This window comes from Diadema setosum, chromosome 2 (genome assembly GCF_964275005.1).
Source record: "Diadema setosum chromosome 2, eeDiaSeto1, whole genome shotgun sequence".
Taxonomy (NCBI): Eukaryota; Metazoa; Echinodermata; class Echinoidea; order Diadematoida; family Diadematidae; genus Diadema; species Diadema setosum.
This window is the reverse complement of record NC_092686.1, coordinates 27,822,729-27,845,153: the sequence shown is the minus strand read 5'-3', so window position 1 is coordinate 27,845,153 and position 22,425 is coordinate 27,822,729. Positions and strand designations below refer to the sequence as shown.

Here is a 22,425-nt window from a genome sequence, read left to right as displayed (position 1 = left end):
TGTTTTGTTGTTGTTTTTTGTCGTTTTGTCACGATGAAAGCTATATAGGACTGTCACTTCAGCATGTAACATGTCTTGGAAAAATGCAACAGTGTACTGTATTTTGTAACTAAATGATGTATTGAATTTGTTTGTAAGATTCATATAGTTTTCCTCAGAAATCTCTGGACTCTGGCTGTTATATTTTTGTTTCTATCGTTACATTGTATTCTTGAAACAAAAGCCGCAGAAATTAATTGAAATTGAAGATAAGAAAATAATGAAGTTTGAAAACTGTTATATGTCTTTGTGAAACGGTAATTTAAAACAAGGGACGAATTAAAGTATACATGCCTGGGATATAAAAATAAAGTTCTCCTTTATTATCAATTTGCAAGAAGAGACACGCCCATCGCGATGGGTGGGAATGGATTTCTCATTCAAGAGGGCGTTTGGCAACTACTGTACTGACTTCACGCACACGCCCTTGCATGCTGATCCGTGCGTGCAAATGCATGTACAGTATTACAGTCGTGTATACGAAAACTTCGTTGCCCGAGACACGTACGCGCATCGCACTGGTGTGCCCTTCTACTCTGCATGCGCCAGCTGTATGGATCTCGTACATTTGTACACAAAACGGGGTAACGGTACTCGCACTGTACTGCACCGCCGTGTACAGCCGTCTGAGCTGCACCTGTAAACGTAAACTCCGGTGGTGTTGAGAAGCATTACGTTACTGAAGGTATGTAATATGGCGGATATTCTAGGGGACGGAAACTAACGGCTGTGGAGAGAAAGGAATGTCTCTCTTCGATTATTTGCCAACTTTTGGCGAATAGTCCATCTGATTTGACCACATTCCCTGCTGGAATAGCTGGACTATAACCTGCAAACATGATGGACTCAGATGATGGTTCGGAAACCATCGAAGAATTACGAGTGGAGGTGAGCCGGTTAAAAGAGGACCTTGCGCTAGCGAGCAAGGAAAAAATTCAAGCGGCGGAATATGGACTGGTCGTCTTGGAAGAGAAGCAGGCTATCAAGCAGCAATATGAAGACTTGGAATTGCTCTACGAGACATCCAAGCAGGAGCTCGAAATGGCGAAAGAGGTAAATATCACTTCACCAAAGTATTGAGATGGATCAATATGCAGCAACAAAAAATGAATATCAGTGTAGAATCTACATTACTACAGTAGGGTCCTAAACTAAAGATCATAATTTAGTCCGGGAACCCCGCTCATGAGGGGGGTTGCTCATGATCCCTCCTGGCCTTATGAGCACCGCCCCCGGCCCGGCCGTGGTCATGAGGCCCTCGGGGCGAGATGCTCATGAGGCCCCCTGTCCCTTCATTTCTCATCCATCTCACATCTGATATATGAATTATCGCAAGTCCGCGTGGTGATTTTTTGTTACACACACATGTCCACTATCCATGATGAAAAGAAGGAAAAATTCTTTCTGCCCTCTGAGACAAAAAATAGAGTTTTTATCAACCAATGTGCAGTGACCCACCGAAACGCAAGTGCCAGCTGGTGGGTTCACTCAATGCGGGGCTGCAGCACCTATCGGCCTGATCCAACTTAAAAACTTTGGTGCTTTTTTCTGTGGCTCGTTCCACGCACAAATCAGTCACGTGCAACAAGTCTGACATAATTTTACAGGAGACTCCTGTTATGAAGTCCTCAGGACCAACATTTTTCTTTCGTTATATTTTAAAATTTCGTTGTAGCCGAACCAATGAACAATAAAATACATACAGAGTGGATAATCGTTAAAGCCTGAATTTTTACTTCTTTGTAACGGGAACTTTGTTATAACGGTGTTCGTTGAACGGGAGTGCACTGTACAAACATTTGTAAATTAGAGAAAAATAAAATCAGAAAGTCCCAGTCTGTAACCTGATCTTGTGCATACATGTGTAGGTTCTATCAATTCCAAATTACTATTGCACACTGATATAGTAGGTAGGTACTTGAATTTGTCGGTAAACTTATCACTTTGTAGATACATCATTCATGAGTTCATTTTCCGTTGTCCATCAAAACGTGTGTGTGTTTGTGTGTGTGGACCATGACACATGTCCTGAATTTGTGCAGCAGAATTTGATATATTAAAGGACAAGTTCACCTTCATTAACATAAGGAATGAGAGAATGTAGTGCATATTAGTGTAACACATCATTGAAAGTTTGAGGAAAATAGGACAATCCGTTCAAAAGTTATGAATTTTTGAAGTTTTTGTGCAGTCACCGCTGGATGAGAAGACTACTGAAGTGTATGATGTCACATGTGTACAACAATATAAGGAAAATATAAAGAGAATTTCACAAAATTTCATCTTTGGAAAAAAGTACACATTCCCTTGACTCGTTAGCGACATATGTTATGGGTAATATTATTCCCATTGCCTTTAGAAAGAGGCAAGTCAAGTGCTCTTTTATTATGCGAAAAAAGTGAAAATATGTTGAATTTTCTTTACATTTTCTTTACTGTTGTACTCATATGACATCACGAGCCTTACTGTATGTAAAGTTTAAAACCGTAGAGTCTCTTTAAAGGTGTTGTTGGAGGAAAGAATCTGAATTTTCATTCCCAGCTCTTAGTTTCAATAGGAGTTTCCTATTTTTCTTGATAATTTTACTGCACACTCTACAGCGTATGGAAACTGCTCTTTCTTTCCTACTTTTGAGCCAAATCCCTATTTTTCATTCAGAAAGTTTGGGAGGTCTAATTTAGACAAACGTTAAGAATTTAGTGGATAATCTCACAGGGTACCTCCAGCTAATCATCTACAATCTCATGTCTTTAATGTCTTGTGGATTGTATCTTTCGTTTCCAGATTTACTCTGGTAATAAAGCGTGAATCATTCCAAGATTAACAATGCAGCAAATATGATATTAAGAAAACAACCTGGTACTAGACTTTGCTTTGTAATAACACATTTGTGGTGATATACAATGTACTACTGTATTTGTACATAGTTGTAAAGCAAATTAGTTATTGAGCACTTTGAATTGTACCGACCTTCAGAGTATCTTGGTGTGCACATTTGGTAGTACAGCAGGCAAACCAACTCAACTTTGGAATGCGAATTGCTTCAGTGGTTTCTTTGAGTTGGTTCTGATCCAAGAGAAAAGTGAAGTACACCCTTTGTAATTCCCTCAGCTCCATGCTCTGCTTTCACACTGTAGTGGTTGTGAAATCTCCATCCAGGAATTGTGGTCTAGACAGCCCATTCCAAATTTAGAAAGAAATAACTATGTGTATGATAGTCGACCAGACACCATAGCAGTATATTGGCTTTTGGGTGTATTGCAGATCTACAGTGTGTATGTGGATCACGGAAACCATGCACATAATGTGTAGATCTATAAGAAACAACAAATTTACAAATGTACTGATACTAAAAATTTACAGGCTGCCTAAGTTCAATGGATGAATCTGCTGGTTGAATTTTTTGTAGTCTTATGGGTACAGCTGACGGGTCAACAATACATTATCAATTTGTGCTGATCATTTTTTGTTTGTAACTCTGATTATGTGACATACTGTACTGTTAGCTTCGTCATAATTACAGTTATATCTTGCATTGTGCTGTTCTTACCATTTCACTTTATTAACACATTTTGTTGTCAAAGGCAGTGATTTTCAAGAGAAAAAAAAAGGGTGTTTTTTATACACAATGAGCCCATCTGACACTCTCTGTCTTAATGCCATATCATCCGATATTTGACAGTACTTTATAATGGAGTGTTGTCAAAAACTAGACACCAGGAGTAGGACGTACAATGTACAGATTGTACTTTATAGCTTTACATGTACATCATGTAATTATCGGTAGTGTTTCAAATGTGTTATAGAGAACTCTTTATGCTGAGCAACCCAGGTAAAGACAAAGGCTCCTTCTTGCATTCAGTACATGTAGACATTACAATCAGATTTAAACATTTGTAGTTCAAACTAATTATCAAATGCTACAATTGCAGCTGTTTTTTACTTAGGGAAGTGTTATACTATGTAGCTCTGCAGCAATGCTATGCCGTACCCATAGAGTAGAAGGGAAAACCTTCATTCCATGGGCAGTAGATTTCCAGCCCCTTGTCATTTCATGCAATGACTTTGAATACCAATGGCAATGGGACAGGCTCATTTGCGATACTGATGTGTAGATTGCCATGGCCAGAAATGGTATCTGGGTGTATCACTAGTGTGAGTCTTGTACGTAAAGCTTATAAACTGGCCTGTGGCAAGGGATTTCAAATGAAATGCTGCACAAGTACAGCTCTGTATGCATACATGTGTGCATGCAGGCATGCCAGCTTTGCAGTGAAAGCCATGTGGCACTAAGGACAGCATTTCTGGATGGGCATGAGCCATGATGACTCACCGCCCTTAAACGGTTACTTACCGCACGTGAGATGTATTATTGAGGCATTGCCCGACTGAAATGCTAATGGACGGGGAAAATGAGGAGGATGTATGGCTAGCAGAGCAGTAAACCCCCTGAAAAAATGAATATCAAAAGATGTGTACATGGTACATGTATGATGCTCTTGTACAGTGTATTTAAAAAAAAAAAATCATCGCTTATTTGTTGCAGGACTTAATATGTGATTTAGCAAACCTTATCATGAAATTTACTGTACATGCATTTAACATTTTGGTGCTACATAGAATTCTCTTTCCACAATGCTCATTAAATACCAAATGGGTAATACATGTAAATGGAATACAATATAGGCCTAGAGGGTGTTATAGAAAAAGAACTGGCTTTATAGCCCCTCTAGTCTTGTAGTCACATGCATTGTACATTGTATTATAATGCCTTTTCCAAGATTTAGGCTTGTGGATACTGTATAAATGGGCCCTTGTTGCATATTTTGTGTGACAGTCATATTTTGTCTGGAGTCATGGAGTTGAAATGATGTTTGAGTCTTGAATCAACCATCAGTCATGTGATAGACAAAGGCAAGAAGCAAAGTACATTAGTATGTACCTGCCTTGTATGTAGGCATAGAAAAGAATTACAGGTACAGCGCTGTAAGTAGATTTATTGTTTTGCATATTCCTGGTACATTTTGCATGCAGGCATGGCACAGCGCCCCAATTACCGAGCTGAAATCCATCAACTGCAGCACCTTATGGCATAAAGTAGACATGTTTTTTTTTTTTTTTTACAGTAAACAACTTTCCATCCCTGTAAGTCACAAAAGGCAAATATTTTTTAAAAATTTAAGTTTCGATATTGATTCTTATGAACGTACAAACATACTCATATGCATAGATATGTATTAACAATTTGATCATCAGAAAAAGAAGTTAAATTTTAGTGATTTTAATTAAATTTTGTTAATTTTGTATATTTAGTTAAATTTTGAAGAAGACAACTGAGTAAAAATTACCTTAGAATTTGTCCAAATTTCTCTTCTTTTTTTTTTCTTTTTTTGTGTGCGGTGGCCTGGCAAGAATACAAAGTAATATCAAATGATCAAAGCATATCAGGGCAATTACCCCCCCCCCCCCCCCCCCCCCCCCCGGCTAAATACTGGTTAGTGATAAGGTTAGAGTATTAAGAGATAAGGGTTAGGGTTAGATTTAGGATCTAGAGTTTAGGTTAGGGATAGGATTAGGTTCAGGATTAGGATTAGGGTCAGGGTCAGGGTCCGAGGTAATTGCACAGGGGGTACAAGTAATTGCCCTAGACCCGATCAAAGACTCATCGATCTATACACAAAATTTTACGAAGATATTCACCCAGCCAGACTGGTATCATAGAAAAAAAAAATTTCAAATTCGGGTTGTGTGAAAACCAATGACACAATGTTCAGGCCAGTCCTACACATTCAGTCACTTTGTGCGATGTCTGCATTGAAACGTACAAACCGCGCACCGAGTGTGCTGCAGCTGCACTCAACCACGCTTGCGTACACAACATGTGGTGCAGCATTTTACTTTCTTCTCATGTTCCATTTGATGACTTTCATTGCGCATGCACAATTTTCCTATTAATTTGTGAATGACATGGAAATGTTTTGCAAGCTCGCTCTGAGCTCGCTGACTCAAAATTTTCATATCAAGCCCTGTAGAAAAGTTACTATTCTCCAAAACTACACCATGGCCCAAGCGAAAATTTCTACCTCCATATATGGATTGGACCATCATCATATGTATAGATACAGGTATACCAGATTTCATGATTATCAAATGTCAGCCAGGGCACAGTTAGAAGAAAAAAATGCAGAGTAACCAATCTCATATTTAATTTCATCAAATTTAATATGTTTTTTCATGGATATCAAGTTCATTGAAAACTTAGATAGGTTGGAAATTTTCACTTCATAACTCCTATGCAAAGTGATGAAACTCGACTGTAAAGATTTTGACTTTCAGTGACCGCATTTTCAGATTACCATAGAAGTCCGTTGCGAATTATACCATTTTGTAGAATGGGCAGAAAATGAGAGGCAAATTGAGGTGCTCCGCTGCGCCTGCATACCAATCTATGATACTTGTGTAAGTCAATGTTTACAATTTTCATGATGTGTTTGTCCAGCTTGCATTAATGTGTGTATGTGTGTGTGTGTGTGTGTGTGTTTTTTTTTTGTAGTTAACATTAAATAACTGATGATTTAGTACAATGTACAGTACTGTAGGTCAATACTGATTATCAGCTACAACTGTCAAGTTATATTAAATGGGTTATTTTATCAATAATGCTACATTTTTGTGGTAAAAATATCTCTGAGTCCAATACATTGTACATCCCATCCTTGGGGATCTCTTGTAAGAGGGGTATTGATCTGAATTTTTTTAGCTCCTTGGCAAATTAGGTATGCATTGACACACAGGGCTTAATGATCTCAAGATCAGTGGCAATGCTGCATACATTCACATATGCAGGATGGTCCATGAGGGGTTTCAACATGTCCCGGCAACATGCTCAAATTCTTGCGCAACATCCTCAAAAGCCAGCAACATGCTTTGCAACATCCTCAAGAATTTGCAACAAGCTCAAAATGAAATGTATTCAAACATGTGAAAAACATACGTGCAAAACATAAAGAAATATCAAACTACCCGGTACTTGTGCAAAACATGAAAGAGAGCATTGAATGCAAGCAGCACTAAGAGAGATAAACTGCGAAATATTGCATACTACGTGTTTGGCGCACATACAATTCCTGCCACATTCTCAGATTCTGAGTTTGCAACATGCTCAAATTATCAAGTTTAGGACCACCCTGCATTCAATGTACATACATTGCACGTACAGGTGTAAATGGACATGTGCATATCAACAAAAACAATGTGCTGGTGGTGTACACATTAGATGTCTTTGACCTTATAATTCTTTCCTGTTCCGGCAGTTTGAGATAATCTGGTAATCATTGAGCCACTGGACTTCCTGCTACTTTTCAGTGATGAGTATCTCCTGTCTGTCTCAACAGATAGAGCTTTTTCTCTTTTTTACTGGTTGATATTGGCACTGAAGCTGTTTGCCCTGAAGTACAGTGTATTGAAAAAAAAAGAAGACAAGATAATGGGAGAAAATTTATTTGACCTTGTTCTGATTACTGATATGATGGCAAGTTTGCCTGTTATTTTACAATGTGGACATGGTGTTTCAAAGCAAATTTATATATATACATGTACTGTACCAAGCTTTGTTTTCATTCTTAGTGCAGTGTGTGTGGGATGCTAAGGAGCTTTTGATAGCCTTATTGATACATCCTGTCTATGATAACAAGCTCTCCTCGGATCATTACTCAGAGAAGATTGTGTGAACTTGAATAGTGTGTATGTGTTTTTGATTGCCCTTTATGCCTTAAAGATAAAATGTTGATGCTTTTTCAAATTTAAACTTTGTTAATTTGAGGACTTGCCTTTGCTGTACTCCTTGTACATGTAGAAAACATACATGTTGAGCTCATCCCAGTTCTCTTATACTTTCTTTATACCTTCTGTTGAATGCAGTTAGAATCCACCAGAGCAAAGGAAACCAACTCATAACATTGTTCATTTTAAGTGGTGTTAAATGTTATTTAAGAGCAAGACATTTTAAAGCTGTTGAAGACTTTTGAGATTTTATTAGTTACAATGTACAGTACGCGCAATAGAAAACGCCCGACGAAAGTGCGTCCAAATTTCGTCCCAACGCTTTTAGCGTTGTTGATTTCGCCTGGGACGTTTTCAACGCTTTTTGCGTCCAGACTTCATGGACGGATTTTGGACGAATTCAACGAATTCAACGAAATCCCCGAACGCTTTTCCGAAGCTGTGGACGCTTTCAACGCTTTCAATGCTTTCAACGCTTTCAACGCTTTCAACCCTTTGTACGCGCGATCACACACACAGCTACAGTGTATACAAAGTTAGCTGTAATCGCGAATCGCTAGCTCTTCTTCGTCGAAGTTCTCTAGGTTTCCCGTCCATTTCTCTCATTTTCTCTCTTTTGCTTCCGTATCATTGTATCCCTTTCTTTTCAGAGTACAATCATACTTCTGAGAGTGTTTTTTTCTCATTTTTATTAAGTGATTACCCTGTTTGCCACAATTTGGGGTGAGTTTTTGTTCGAGTGTTTGTTGAGTTTTTCGATTGAACGATGTGTCGATTATCTTCGTGTGTGCGAGAATATCGTACCCACTCGTTTGTTTCCGTGTAAGTATTTTTACCGTAAAAGTGTCTTCATCGTTCGTCTTCACGCATCGGGTTTTCACCCTAGTTTTCCTCATCGTAGTTTTCCACATCCATTTTTTTTTTTCCGGTGCAAGATACTCTGTGTATTTCCTGCTACGGTAAAATGCCATCGTCGATAGTTTTTGTGTATTCATCGTAGTTTTCCACCTCCATTTCATTTTTGTGTGCAAGATGTGTAGCTAGGTCTGCGATGTCTGAATCGTTTACAGATGTGTTTTGTGAGAGTATTAACCGCGATGATTTTGAGGATTTTGAGGGTTTCGCTTTGGATGAGATTGACTGGAATGATAGTGATAATGATAATGATTCTACTATCTAGTGGTGTTGATATAAGAGCTCTTATGATGATGCAATTTATTTCGTGTGACCGACCATCATGACGTTGGCGATGACGAGTACGAAACGATGTATACGTGTAGGCCTGTATGATCTAAGACGAGAGTGACACTGACGACATGGCCTGGCCCTGGGGGCTGTTTTAGTGTTGCTCGCTCGATCGTGCACTGGAGTGGTCTAGAGACCTGCATTTTATTTTTTCACTTAATTGTATCCTTTTGCTTGTTCACTCTGGTTTACTGCTACCAAAATTTATGTCTCTGAAGAAACTCAACCAGAAGCTAGACAATATGTTTGCATCAGGTCCAAGTCTGTAAATTGCGATGTTCCTACTCCTATTGAACTCGAAATCCCATTTTCTTTGCTCTTTTTTCCACTGATAAATTATTTAGAACTGTACTGCATTTCTGATGAATTGCTTTTGTGTTATATCAAGAGCCTGCTGAGTAGGTGTTTCATTCTATCCTTTCAATTATCTTTCTATCACTTTCTTCTTTTGACCCTGGATGGAAAAAAAAAAAACCTATCTTGCCATGTAAAGACAGAACACATGCCATCATGAAATATCATGACATTACGAAAGTAATAAAAGAAATAGGTAAGCGATGAAAATTCTTGTTTGTAAAATCATAAATCAAAGGTGATTTCATATGAACCAGCTCTTTGAAATGTATTTATTTTGCCTATTGATACTTGCTTTGCAAGTATACATTTTCTCTCCCATGGACTTTGTGTCCCCCTTTTTTTATGTGCTTTAATGATTATTATTCTAATTTGTTTTGTCAATATCATCATTATTACTGTATTAATATTACCATACTTTGATATGGTTAATTGCATTTGTTGATTGACTCTCACTTTCATTTTGTTGCATCCTCTTGGTACTTGTACAGATCCTTTCTAGGGCTTGCTGTTTGCTCACCCCCCCCCCCTTTGCTGTTGCTATTTCACGCTTTACCTTTCTTTGTCTCTCTGTTGTTCATTATCTTGTTTGATGTTGCCTCCATATTCATCCTTTTCCTTCAATGGTTGCCCCCTGGCCCTCACGGCGACCATTACTAACCTTCCCCTGCCTTTTATCTGTCCATCCTCCTGCTCTAATCCCCCTCCCTTACCTGTTGGGCTCCTTGCCCATGACTTCCTACCCTCTCCTTTTGTTTTCTTTGTTCCGTGTCCCTTTGCCCTGACTGTTCTTGTTGTGTGAAGTCGCTTTACATGTGTGTGGTTGCTTTTTCTGCCTATTTGCCATTTTGCTTCTGACGAAGATTCTGCTATAATCGAAAGCTTAGGTCCCTTTTGACTCTATCCTAAAAACAGTCATGTACACTCCCAAAGCTTGCTGGGCTAGTAATGAAAACTTCCATTATCTAGCAGGGGAGGAGGGGGAATGCTTTCATTTTCTCAAGAGAGCTTTTGTGTGAGAGAATGAAAAACTTGATTGAGTGTTGCCAAGTTGTTTTCAAACTTCTGCATTTTATTTGATCTTAAGCATAATCACTTTCGTAAGTACATGTACAGTATTACGATTTCTTCTCCCTTGACTGTAATCGGAAAGTTTGCCATAACGACGATCGCTAATGTGTTTGGATGTGCCGATATGCGAAACATGTGGTTCAAAGGAATGCACCATGTGCTACTAACTTACTGCCTTAGAGGTTACTGCAAGCTGAATGGATCGAATGCGCCATAGGCTTAGTTACGGTAAACAGTTTACGTTCGATGCGAATAATTATTACGTCTTTCAGGATCGAGGAATAATACACACAAAACATGCAAACAAACAAATCCACGAACGAGTGTTGATAACCAAAATTCATATGAAAAGTAATAGGCAGTTTTGGTGAGCGTGAAATTTTACTGTCATGATTTTGCTGTTTAATCGGGTGGTGGCTGCATCTCACATAGGACATCTCGGTGAATTTGTCTAGGCATATGAGACCTTTCATAATCTGTGATTGCATTTTTGAGTGATTAATCAATTCCTTTTTACAGCTCGGGAACATATAAATACATTGTATTTAGATCAAGTACGCAATAATCGACTGTTCGATGTATGCGCCTAAAGAAAGGCGAAAGAATCAGAACATCTTTGCAATGATTCCTTTAACTCGACTCACCAGCGAGTTCTTCGATCGATATACTACACCAGTGCGCGCATTCTTTCGTCTGGCACCTGGGGTCTGGCACGCACCTGGTTTTGTGGAAATTTCCACAAAGGGATCCGAGGGTGGGGTTTTTCCAATCCCAAGAGACCGCATTATACACAAGAAGACAATCTCGTCGCTTCTATCATTTTCCGTCACTCGTGTTTTCCCCTTATTCTTTGCTAATAATGAACGTTTCGATTGAACTTAACGATGGTTGTTCACACGTGGTTCCTTTTGTTGTGAGGTGTAGGTACAGTATTTTCTTTTTTTATCATTCTTGGGAGGGGAAAGAAGAGTAAAAGAGGGAAAACTTATTTAAATAAACGAAGGGCACGTATAAACGCTCAGCATCCACAGCAAGCCGTCTTTTACATCAGCATCGTTGATTATCATCACCTGCACTATCATCAGGCATCACTCAGATAATGTCCTTTTTTTATAAACATTTAGAAACACGATCACCATCACTCGAGATAAACACGTAGCAGTGGCAGATCCAGAGGGGGCGCATGAGGCGCACGCCCCCTTTATTTATCGTGAAAAAAAAAAAAAAATAGAAGTGAAACCCGGAAGTGGCACCAGAAATATTAGTTGCGCCCCTCCCCCCTCCTGTACAGAATTCCTGGATCCGCCCCTGCCTGTACGAAAATAAATGTCAACAGACAAAGTATCAACAACCTCCCCGACAACTACATAAACATTACCACAGAGCACACCGAAGCGGCTGGCATCAAACACCCTTCGAAATACTGCAGCAAAGCGGGAAATCGCCGTTACGAAAATGCATGTACACAGTGCGAGGCAATTGAAAGAATTACCTTTAGATTAAGAATATGAAGGGAACAAATAAAGTGATATGAAACGAAAGAAATCGTACACCAAACGAGAGGTATAACGACCTCCAATAGGCCCTTTATAGCCGCAGCATATCAATAAATATGACGTATAAATAAGCACACGGAATATGCGTGTTTCGGATTCCTCCCTTCTATTTCTTTCCTGAACTATTCCCAATGCCCGAATAAAATAATGACTAGTTTGTTACTCTGATTTCTTCTTCTGAGGAAAGGAAGTTCGTTCATCCGAAAACAAAAGGATTGACACTCCGAAGGTTTGCTAATCGGGCAATGCCCCCCCCCCCCAAAAAAAAAAAAAAAAACCAACAACAAAAAACAAAAACAGCCAACAAAATGCTCGTTAATCAAAATATTGGTTGATAATGTTAAAGACGATAATAATAATAATAATAATAATAATAATAATAATAATAATAATAATAATAATAATAATAATATAACAATAGACATAAATAAAACAATATATGGCCCTATAGCAATTACCCGCAGCATGATTACATTTTCGAATCAACAAACATGGACAGGCACAAGGACTATGCGTGTTTCGGATTCGAAATAACGCCGTAACCATCGGAATAGCGCACCCGTTTTCTTTTTCGGAATAATGAACACCACGGAAATCAATAAAATGATTTCAAACTAAGAATCCATCGTAATTCTTGCCTTAAAGATTTTCCTGAACTACGTGTATTCTCAATGCCCGAATAAAATAATGACTAGTTTGTTACTCTGAAAGTGGTGTTGTGAGTTAGGGAAGTTCGTTTATCCGAAAACGAAAGGATTGACACTCCGAAGGTTTGCTAATCGAACAATGGGGAAAAAATAATAATAGTAATACATTTTATTTTCACACTAGGTACGAACATCTATGGTGTAGGGAATTTGCGTGTTACGGAACATTTTATCACTTTCGCATCAGCGAACTTTACGTGCAGTGGGTACTACAAAAATGCCTCCCCCCCCCAAAAAAAAAAAAATAAATAAATAAATAAATAAAAATGTATATATAATTACACCAACACTTGAGCATAACAACAAACAAGCAAGCAAACAAACAAATAAACAACTTAAGATTTAATCTCATAGCTGCTTTGAATATTTCATGTTCCGTCTGTATACTTCTTTTCAGAATTATCTCTCGCTTCCCGCTTCACAACTAGGAAATAAACGATGCCAAACTATAATAAGAATTAAACTTATTGTCTTGCTCTGAATATAAAATTCATTATTCCAAAAGTTCGTTTATCCGTGAATACAACAGGCTCGATACTACAGTACTCTGAAGGTTTGCTAATCCGACAATAAACGCACCTATCCAATCACAAACATTCGTGCATTTTCGGATTATGAATCATAATTTGACTATCACATTTACGAACATCTATTTTTCGTGTAGGGAAGTCGCGTGTATCTGAATGTTTCATTTTCGTACTAACGAACCTTATGGGTGCATGGGTACAACGAACATGACCCTCAACCCCCCATCCCCCCCCCCAAAAAAAAAAAAAGAAAAAAGAAAGAAAGAAAGAGCCAAGTCAAACTAAGAATCAGTCTGAATTAGTCGCTTTGAAAATTCCACGTACCGTCTGAATTATCTCTCTGTCCAATAAAGAAATAAACGATATCAAACTAAGAATTAAACGTATTGTCTTGTTTTGAATATTTTTTTTTTTTTTTTTTTTTGCTTTTCTGGGGCCCGTTGCATAAAACTTACCATTGAATTTCAATGGTAACTACCGTCAAAATTAGGCATCACAGCCAATCAGCATCAAGGATTATAAAATTTACCGCTGATTTGAAGACTTACCGCTAGAAAGGAGCGGTAAGTCCAGCGGTAAGGGTTTTATGCAACAGGGCCCTGATTCAATAAAAAAACGGGCAATGTAACGCGCAATTGCTGAAGAAAGAAAATATATTTAATGACCAAATAACGGCGAACAAATCCTTCTAATTTCTTTTTTCCTCTTTTGGGGGTTAATTTTCTTTCTATACTCAAATGGATTTTACGTACACGCAATTTTAGTGAAACCATTTTCTTTTTGGTCGGCATTCTACGATACGGTTCCTGTGGGTTCCTGTGGGTTCACCCTCGCCAAAATTGCGTGATTTCTCTTAAATACTATGAACCCGAATGATCTCTGATTGGTAATTTAGTCTATTTCATGATCAACAGTTGTTTATTTTCTGCTTGTAAAAAACAAAACAAAACACGTGAACTACTACATCGTATAACATCTCTGTTTCGTTCAGCCGAGCGAGCCATGCCATAGCAATGGCGGCGACGCACATACGGCGCACTCGCCTTTCACATTCCCTGGTGGTTACATGCAGCCCGCATACCACCATGTGATGTATCAGGTGACTTTCACTAAATGCAGTGAATAATCTGCTAACGGTGCCGTACTTACAGCTAGGGTAAGGGAAACTAAAACTTTTACAAATTGCTTCAATGGAAACGGCATCGATATATGTATACATGTTACCAGTTTTAATATTATTATGTGTATCAGGTGAATTCCACGCCTGTCTACTGTTCTCATTCCCGACCGCTGTGCTACTTGTTGAGTCTAATCTTGCAGTGATTCACGTGTGTACTGACTACTGTATTCCATGTGCGCCTTGGATCACGGACGCTTCTAACGAAATTTGGACGAAACTGCCGAGCTCCGAACACGCATTTTCCGAACGAGCAACGCATTTGCCGAACGGAATTGAGCGGGCGGTCGTGCGTGAAATGCGTCCACAAAGCGTCCACAAAGCGTCAGAATCGTTGCTAATGGATCGATAACGAAATTTCGTCCAAATTTCGTCCAGATTTCGTTGCTACTCGATCGATAACGAACTTTCGTTGGAAAACGAAATTGACGGAGGCGTTTCTTATTGCGCGTACTGTACTTATAGCCAGTTTATTTATTTATTTATGTGTGTGTGTGTGTGTGTGTGTGTGTCACTTAAATTTTCTCTCTCTCTCTTTTTTTTTTTTACTGGTTTCAAACAATCTTCTATCTGATAGGCATGGCACTGCTGGCTTTTCAAAGTCAACCTTTATTTAGCATATCTCTTGAAAATACTGTGTAACATTCCAGCGACATGTTTTATCTTTTGGAGGTGGTTCTGGAGTATGACTTGTTTTGCAAGATATCCATTATACAAAATACTGGTACAGTTGAGTATTAGGATATAAACATAAAAAATTTAAAACATATTTAGTTTGTGACCTGCCAAAATGTCTGAACCCTTTGCTTTCTGTCTTTCTATCAAAAGCAATTCCATACAAACTGTATCTGTGTTATACCTACTATACAGGTACAAGAATGTACATGTAGCAAATCTTACCTCATCCCTGTGAGAGGAAATTGTTGGGCGCTTGCTCGGAAATCAGCATAATTTGCAGCAGACCTATCACAGCCAATATTAGGGTATCGAGCCACACTTGATGTCTTTCCAGTGTGTGTATGGCGCATGCTGTAAAAGTTCTTCACCGCCATTGACCTTACAGTCTGCCCATGCCTTCTCGGTACATTGATATGTGGAATTGCAATTTTGCAAGTCTTTTCAATCTGTAGTGCGTTCCACAGTAAACTGTGTGTACGTATGCTTGTGGGCCAAACAGAGAAACAAAGCATGTTGAACATTGAACTCAATGTTGCACTGGACAACATTGTCGTCTTCTTGAGTCACTACGCTGAAAAGAAACTTGAGTTTCATATTGTGATGTTTTCATGGACTAAAAGTTTTGACTATGTCACACTCAGATAATCAGAATGTTTGTTGTGAATTCATTTTAGGCCATGTCTGCTTCAGGTAATGCAAGATTTTACCATACTGTAAAAGTGGAAATTTTCGCGTTGTTGAAATTTTCGCACATTTCATGCAACCAGGAACTAGCGCCAAAATAAAAACACGCGAAAATTTTTGCTTGCCATATGTTTCAGTAGTTGATATCTTGATTCCGCGGAATTAAAAACACGCGAAACTCTTCTAATCCCGCTGAGCGCGAAAAATTAGTCGCGTGAAAATATCCACTTTTACAGTACATTGCATACATCTGATGGAGATGACCTTAAGCTTGTATTTACACATACAGTACAATAAATACACTGTATGTGCTTCCCAACGTGATCTATCATGGATAAAAACAATATGCACAAAGAAACTAAATCAGCTTTTTTGTTTTACCTATAGACATTTCATGAACTTCAGTTTGTTATGTTGTGTGTCAGACAAATGTTGCTTATTGCTGCAGACATGATTTTATTAGCACTTATAAAAAATAACTTTTTGTTTTAGTTTGAAAATGTGACCGCATGCTATGGATTCTTTGCCTTTGTTTCCATCAAGCTATGAGTCTCTGACTGTGTAACATACAGGTCGGTGATTTAATTATTTCATTCCATGCAAATGATGTGGCATTCAAGTGCACGCATTTCCAACCTTGGCAGGCTCTTGGGTGATGTACATTGTAATTGTAGGCACTCTTCAGAAAAGTTATCTAGAACAAAACCAATTTACATGCAACTCCATTGCAGCCATCTGAGAAACCACTAACGACATGTCATGGCATAAAAACAACCCAACCACTCATAGAGTACATGGGTTCTTCCAGGATTTTTCCTCAACTAAAATGTCTGATGTAGGGAATGAGCAAAAACATTGCTCATGTGCATAGTGCAGGTGCTGTTCAAGCTGGCACAGAGCTGGTGATGACAGTGTATGTTGCAGGTCAGTGGTGAAGTGTACATAATCGCTGCTTGCCCTGGTATGCTGGTTATTTGATGTCCTACCAGCATGGTTGCCCACCCACATCAGTATATTGTGAGATGTATGCCACCCTTACATTGTACATGTATGCATAATGCTGGTAGAAAAACCCAGTTAGCACTAATAGGGCATACCATACTGTGCTGGCACAGTTTTTGACTTCAAGAGCTATTATGAGAGATGTATTCCGGTCTGCATGGCTGTTACGGTATGCCAGTATAGAGTCGGCTGTTGCATAAGCTTTTATAAATTATAGACATTACAATGTATCTGTTACTATACTTATAGCTCTGTAGAATTAATTTCCGTGCAGTTATACATTTGTAAGTATGCATTGTACATTGTGTGTTATAATCCCCAAGATTGGATGTGATCGATAACAACATTCCTCGCTCCTTCTAATGTTCATAAGAATTTACACTTACCGATTGTATACTGTGTGTTTCATTAGATATTTGCGTAGTATACCTGTTTTACAATCATGGAATTACTGTAAAACACGATATTTTCGAGGCATGAAATTTTCGCGAATGGGAGCCGACGGTCTTATTTTTGCGAGTTGCCTCTAACATACAATCCATATAGTGTAGACAAGATCTTTAGCCTGCATTTTAATTCGCAAAACTCAGCTCTCGCGAAATTCGCGAAACTAAAATGCACGCGAACATTCCTCCTTGTACAGTAGTGAATTTACTGAGGAATTCCTGTGGACTTGCACAAGAGGCATTAATCTGGATGCTACACTTGTACATAATGTACAACAATGTACACATGTATGTTGAAGTTTTACCACAAAGAGAGATTTGTATTGTGCTGAAGCAGTGAAAGAACGGTATGTGAAAATTTTAAAGTTAAGATTGAAGACTGTGTGAGTTATGACCTTCGAGGGATGTGAGAAAATCAACTAGTCTTTAAACATGATTAGTTGCCACTTACTGTGACACCTTCATATTATGTAATTAGCATGTATTGGAAATTTCCTGCACCTACATGTATGAAATGTTTTAAAAATATTCAAAAGACATTTTTTTTTTTGTCTTTACCCTTCAACAATGCTGCCAAAATATGTGTTATGTATTTTATATACAGTTTTGATATCATAACTAGTTGATTCTCCAAAAAACAAGGAAATTGAGGGGGGGGGGGGTTTCGCATACAGATCAAATTTTTAATAGAGGTGATGTCGCAATCGCTGAGTCATGTAACCATGATAGCTTTGTCACACATCACCAATCAATGCTACGCTTGAGGACATCTGCCCCCCCACGGAAGAAAGCAGTAACTGCATACATGTAGCTGCTGAGCTGAGATAAATGCGATTTTGTGTTTTTTGCAGATTCTTTAAAAACACAGAAACATTCAAAAATAATTTTGTGGTATGATTATGCACCATACCTAGTTGTCTAACAATACCTAGGAAAAAATTATGTTTCCGTTATTTTTTAAATGTTATTTAGGAAAATGCAGTTACTGCGGTGGCTCACCCTTGATTCTGGGTAGTTTCCCCACGGAAAAAAGCAGTAACTGCAGACGGCCAGGAGTCTGCTGTTTTCCCCATGGAAAAAAGCAGTAACTGCACATGTCACATGACCATAGGAGGAGAATTGTTACCACCACCAGGTTATAAAGTTCTTCTACTTTCTGGTTAGTCTAGATCTATAAGATCTAGGACCTATCGCTAGACCTAGACTAGGTCTTGTCGATTGAATGGCATTCTGTGTAAAAATAAGGTAGACACCTATGTAGGGTTGGACCTACTACTAATCGACCGCCTAATGTTTATTTGCTTGATAAGAATATTTAACACTGAAATTCACGTAAAAAACTTGACCTACGTGATTGAGAAAATCCAGCTCTATCAAATGCCGTTGTTCCCTTTTCGATTCGAAGTTTCAGTGCAAAAATATCGCCGACGAACTTGCGTGGCCTCGTTTCAGCTCCCCGCGGTAAATCGCGTTTTTAGGATCGACCGCTGATTTTGCATTGACAATGCACGTAAACCGAGTTGTATTGAACACCGTGTTGTACGAAGCTTTTTAGAAGCCTTTTAGAAACTTCCATAGACATTACATTGTGCTGTCATTACGATTCGGTGAAAATATTCATTCGAAATTTTGTCCTTGAATAAAACCATTAATGAACAGTGAATTATCGCGTTTTCCCACACCATCCTAATCTACATTCAAAGCCGATCCATTTTTATGTGCTTTGCGCGCAGAGAAGTGCGTACTAAGTGTTCAGTGCGCGAATTATACGCGGTCGGTTTCAATAAGGGTGGTCGATATGTAGTAGGGCTACTATACCCTAATTGAACTTTGGAGTGCGCGGCCTGGCCCCTGACACATGACCCTGGACTAGACAATAAAGTCAAGTCTCTTCGTCTTAGATCCTAGTCGAACTCTGACGTTACACTTAAGCTAGACTACAGATCTATGCCCAATGTTAGTGCTAGACCTAGGTCTATTACGTTAGATTAGGCCTACTGACATTTTGTCTAACACTAAACAGTTAACAATAGATTAGAATCTAGATCTACTCTGTAACGTTAGATCTGGTAGACCTATTTTAAACTTTAGGGCCTAGTCCTACATCTAACATTAGACTAACGTTAACTAGTGCATTAATACTAGTGCTCATCTCCCTTCAATATATTTTCAGCTCACCTAGATTTTCTGGTTCTGGCCAAAGCCATGGCTACCATGACTTTTCCTCTGCAATTCATGATAGATAAACAGGCATGCCTGGACCGCAGAAACTGTGACAGCATCGTTAGCACTGGCATGATCACTGAGACTGTACCAGACCTGGCAATACTGTGCATGCAAGTGATGAGTGATGTGATGCAATGTTTAGCTAGTTTTTGTATGCATGCTGCAGAATTTATGCGCATGCAGCAGCTGCTGCACGCGTATTCTGCACTCTGAGCGCGCTGAGTCTGCCAGGTTTGCTAGTCTCCAGAAAGAAGCTTTTTCTACAACTTGTCATATGATTCCCTGCGGGCAGAGTCAAGTTACTGGTGAAACAATCTTTTTATATCTACTCTCCTAAATTATGGGAGAAACTGCTGTTTACATTGTTAAAAAAAAAAAAAAAATTAGTAGAAAAAATAAATGGTATTAGGGAAAAATATATACAGGAAGGACTATACAGAGTCTGAATGATAAAGACTAAATTGTTAGTTACTGCTTTCTTCCGTGGGCTTTGTTAGTTACTGCTTTTTTCCGTGGGGAAACTTGCAAAGTTGAATCAACTGGATGCAGTTACTGCTTTTTGCAAAAGTGAAAAATTGTATTTTTGGTCACTTTCATTTTTCTTTTTGCAAAACTGACCTATTAACATTGGAGAGCATTGGGTAAACTATTCATTTTTGCAAAAAAGTAGACATTCATAAAAATGTCAGTTACTGCTTTTTTTCCGTGGGGGGGCAGACATGTTGGCTTCACTTTATGTGTGTGCTCATGATGTTAAAACCTGTCTGAGTGCCGTCAAGTGTACATTGATATGCTCTGCTTATTTCAGTGCCTGTGTGCTCTGCAAATTTTCTCCTTTAGGCACAGTCAAATGTGTACGTGTCATGTGCCTTAAGGTGCTTCATCTATATGTCAGCGACAATGCTTTATTTTTGAAAACAGCCGTAATGATTCACATTTTTTTTTGTGTGTGTGTCTCGCAACGTATCTGATCCCATCATAAAAAAAAGTGCAGTTCAAATTTTTCATGATATTCAAAGTATCAGGAGTAAATCTCATACAATGTTCATAGTGTTATACATTGAAAATAAGCAAGCACTATGATGTTATTCCCCATGTGCATGATAGAAGATTGAATTTGTTATGTGAATATTTGAATCAGTATACAAATGTACAGAACTTGTGAAGGATTTAAGCTACAGGGTATCCGTGTACAAAAGGCTCCAATGGGATGCTGGATGCCTGCAATATTAAAGTATACTGTGACCACTCTCATGGGCCCCATTCGTGTACATTACACTTGAGGTGGAAGTCAATAACATACCAGCACCATGTAGCTGATCTCGGAATTTAGACCTCGGGCAGTCTATTACAAGTTGATTGTCTTGCCTCTTTTTCATTTTTTTTTTCCTCTCTCTCACACTGAGTCATCATTGCCTACATGTGTTCATTAGGGGTCCAGAAGAATTGTGCTGAAGTTTATTATCTTGTGATGACTTGCCCTTTTCTGTTAAACTTGTAGAGGCCTCGTAGAGACATCCATACTACAAGCGTGTAGACTGATGGGCAAAAGGGGTGTATGAAGTACAGTATTGAAAAGAAAAATTAAGTGTTAATGTACATGTACGTGCATGCATATAACAATGATGTACAAACTTAGATATTCGTTGTCCTGAAAACCTGATTTTGTCATTGTGTCTTCAGTGCATTTCAGGGGGTATTTCATGAAGCATTTTGTCCGACAAAGTTGTGGGACAAATTTGCTCTCAGCCAGTCAAGATGCAAGGATTTCAGTAGATTGTAACAGTTTGTCAGGAAATATCCGACCAAAATGCTTCATGAAATGCCCTCCAGGGGGGCATTTCATGAAGGAACTTGTCGGATAAAATATCTGACAAGTCAATTATATCCGACAAGTTTTGAGAAATTCTTTAGTCTGATTGGCTGATTTCTCTGAACTTGTCGGATATAATTGACTTGTCGGACATTTTATCCGACAAGTTCCTTCATGAAATGCCCTCCAGAACTTTGTAAACATATTGTATTTTTTTGTGTGTGCTATTTTGTAAATGTGTAAAAAGTATTTTTTTTTAATGAAAACTACAACCCATTTCATTATGTACATCGAATCTGAGATCATTTGTAGAATTGTAACAGCCAAGGACTGTTTGCCTATTTTCCTGTACAGGCTCTGGAGTCTCAAGCACAATGGCAGAAACGCTACACGGAGCAGGAGGTTCACCACGAGCAGAACCTGCTCCAGGAGAGCGCCACCAGGGAGCGGGACCTCACGGAGCGCCTGGCTGAGCTGGAGAGCGAGGGCCGCGGCATGCGGCAGGAGGTGAGCCGGCTGCGCGTGGAGAACGAGCGGCTGCACTCGCGGCACCACGACATGGTCTCCTCGGTGGAGCAACACGAGAAGGAGCGCAAGGAGCTAAAGGAAGAGCTGCGGGAGATCAAGTTCAGGGAGAAGCGCCTACTGCGAGACTACAGCGAGCTGGAGGAAGAGAACATTGCTATGCAAAAACAGGTCAGTACCTGCAACCTGTCCTCCTGTTTGCTTTTCCTGCTGTGTTATCTTTATGCAGAAGTTTTTATCCAGTGTGGAAGTTTTCATGCACTTTATGCTTTGTGATACTAGCACAAAAAAAGAGAAAGCATCCAAGTATTTTGTGTACTTTGTTTGGTTCATTTCAGTCAGTGACATCTTGAAATAGATTCTAAAAATTGTCTAACTAATTTTGTCCATATGAATTTGTACCATCACCGTCACTGGTAATATGTTAACAGGGAGTGACACTAAAAAAATGTATCATTTGTCTTACTAAAATCACAAAAAAATATTGATCATGCCAAATTTTCTCTCAGATAGTGAATAGTGCATACTTTCTATGGCAGCTGAACTTTGTATTGAGCTATTACGCAGTCCAAGAGGCAACTGTAGTTTCATGC

The 22,425-nt window shown here is 38.8% G+C and overlaps 1 protein-coding gene across 2 annotated transcripts in view; it reads left to right on the top strand.

Annotated features, from left to right (window-relative positions):
• Positions 1-743: 743 nt before the first annotated feature.
• The window catches only part of LOC140246253 (protein bicaudal D homolog 2-like), a 59,200-nt gene continuing 37,518 nt past the window's right edge, over positions 744-22,425 (top strand). For both annotated transcript variants that reach the window (XM_072325711.1, XM_072325710.1), the window contains exons 1-2: positions 744-1,092; positions 21,662-22,003. In XM_072325711.1, coding sequence (XP_072181812.1) covers positions 877-1,092; positions 21,662-22,003 — 558 coding nt within the window. In that variant the 5' untranslated portion in view covers positions 744-876. The remainder of the gene's footprint in view (positions 1,093-21,661; positions 22,004-22,425) is intronic.